General features: G+C 51.0%; 1 protein-coding gene across 1 annotated transcript; it reads right to left on the bottom strand.

Annotated features, from left to right (window-relative positions):
• Positions 1-672: 672 nt before the first annotated feature.
• LOC145389693 (uncharacterized) lies at positions 673-1134 on the bottom strand. Its single transcript, XM_080264901.1, has one exon. The coding sequence runs from the start codon at positions 1132-1134 to the stop codon at positions 673-675; it is 462 nt and encodes a 153-aa protein (XP_080121027.1).
• Positions 1135-1676: the final 542 nt, after the last annotated feature.

Raw genomic sequence — 1676 nt, 5'->3', positions numbered from 1 at the left:
TGCATTATTAGAGTATTTATAAATCTTTATTTAATAGTGACAGATGACCTGACGTAAAGGCAAGAGTAGAGTAAGCAGTGGTGGGTGACAATGACCATGATTAAGGGGAGTTGGTGTGAAGGTTGGAAGTCTTCAGGTTTTGTGTGATTTTGTAGAGGATTTTTTCTGTTCCAATACAGTATCTATTCCAGGATGGTTCTTGTCTCGTCAGTCTGTGTTTGTAGTCAGGTGGAATGGGACAGTTGAGGCCTGGTCATTTGTTACAGGTTGGGTATGGGTCGGGAAATGGAACAGGGTGGAAATATGGCCGGGAGGAAGGGTAGTGTAGTTTATTTACATTGAGGGAGATTTTGTCTAAAATAAAACACACACAAAAAAAAATAAAAAAGAGGCAGCTGGGGGACAATGGGACATTTATACAATGTTCATAGGAGTGCAGAGGGGTGGTTGTGGGCAGGTTCTATTAACACGTCATTGTAGATGACGGAAGGAAGAGGAGACATGTTGGGAGGACAAAATGATGAGAACAAAATACTCTGCACTTACTTAATCCTCGTCACTATCAAGGAATAAGTCGTCCTTGTCATCGCTGTCGAGGCTTTTTATAACCGGATCCACGCCTTCGTGGATGTTGTCCGTGGACCAGTACTCGTCCTCGGAGGCTTGGGATCATCAGTCCGCACCCGCCCACACCTCTCCAGTGGCGCAAAGCCTGGCTTCCTCCAGTTTGGCTTGCAGGTCCGCATGGGTGAAGCAGTGTAGTGAGGAGTGCCCATGCTGTTTCATGCACCCCCACACCTGCTCGATGGCATTGAGCTCAGGATGAGCAGGTGGCAGGCAGACGACCTCGTGGCCCCACACACGAATGATGATATCAACTGTGTACTGCGGCTCTGGTCGGTTTTGCTCGCAGATGAGCAGCAGCTCAGGTCGTATGGCATGTGGTGGCAATGGTAGCCTGCGGTCCTCCAGCCATTTTATGAGATCCGCTTTCTTGGTGGCAGTGGTGGGGCAACGACTCTCCTCCATCAGCTGGCTGTAATACGGCGCATTATCCATCACCAGTACCAATGGCTCAGCCAGGGACGGCAGGAGCTGCGAAGTCAGCCAGTGCAGGAACAGCTCGCCGTTCATCTCGATGCGTTAGTCGCCACTGGTGTTCTTGGTGGGGAAGCAGAGGAATGCATATTCGATGAAACCGTCGCTGTGCCAGCCGCCACCAGCACAAAGTGCTCCCCTTCTCTGGACGGCACTTGACGGCTGTATGTGGTGCTAGTGGCAGGCTGAGTGCTGTCCACCCACTCCATGCTAAGGTTCATCCTGGTGGTGAACCACGTCTCGTCCAGATAAACCACCTGCCTCCCCTCCTCCTGGTGTCATTGGAGTGCCTGGAGAGCGCTAATCCGGTGGCAAACGATGTCCAGGGACTCCTCACATACATCTTCCACTGTGAGATCTTATAGCGGAATCCCATATCATGGATGAGTCACCACACCAATGTTTCTGAGGTTGCCTCCGGGATGATGCTCGCCATCTTCAGGTCATCCGTCAGGAACCAACCATTAAACTCTGCTTGGGAGCAAACTTGGCATGGACATTACGCGAATGGCTCGGATGGTGAAACTGTCAAAGACGGGCAGTGTTGTGGGTGCTGTTGGTGTCCCAGGCTGAGACCT

Source organism: Coenobita brevimanus, unplaced genomic scaffold, assembly GCF_032717465.1.
Source record: "Coenobita brevimanus isolate Jiangsu-jjx unplaced genomic scaffold, ASM3271746v2 jjx.HiC_scaffold_1923, whole genome shotgun sequence".
In the NCBI taxonomy this organism is placed as follows: Eukaryota; Metazoa; Arthropoda; class Malacostraca; order Decapoda; family Coenobitidae; genus Coenobita; species Coenobita brevimanus.
Note: the sequence above shows the minus strand (reverse complement) of the source record. Positions and strands in the feature narration are given on the sequence as shown.

Coding starts and splice junctions, on each gene's coding strand:
- LOC145389693 (XM_080264901.1), bottom strand. CDS start 1,134: ATGAACGGCGAGCTGTTCCTGCACTGGCTGACTTCGCAGCTCCTGCCG.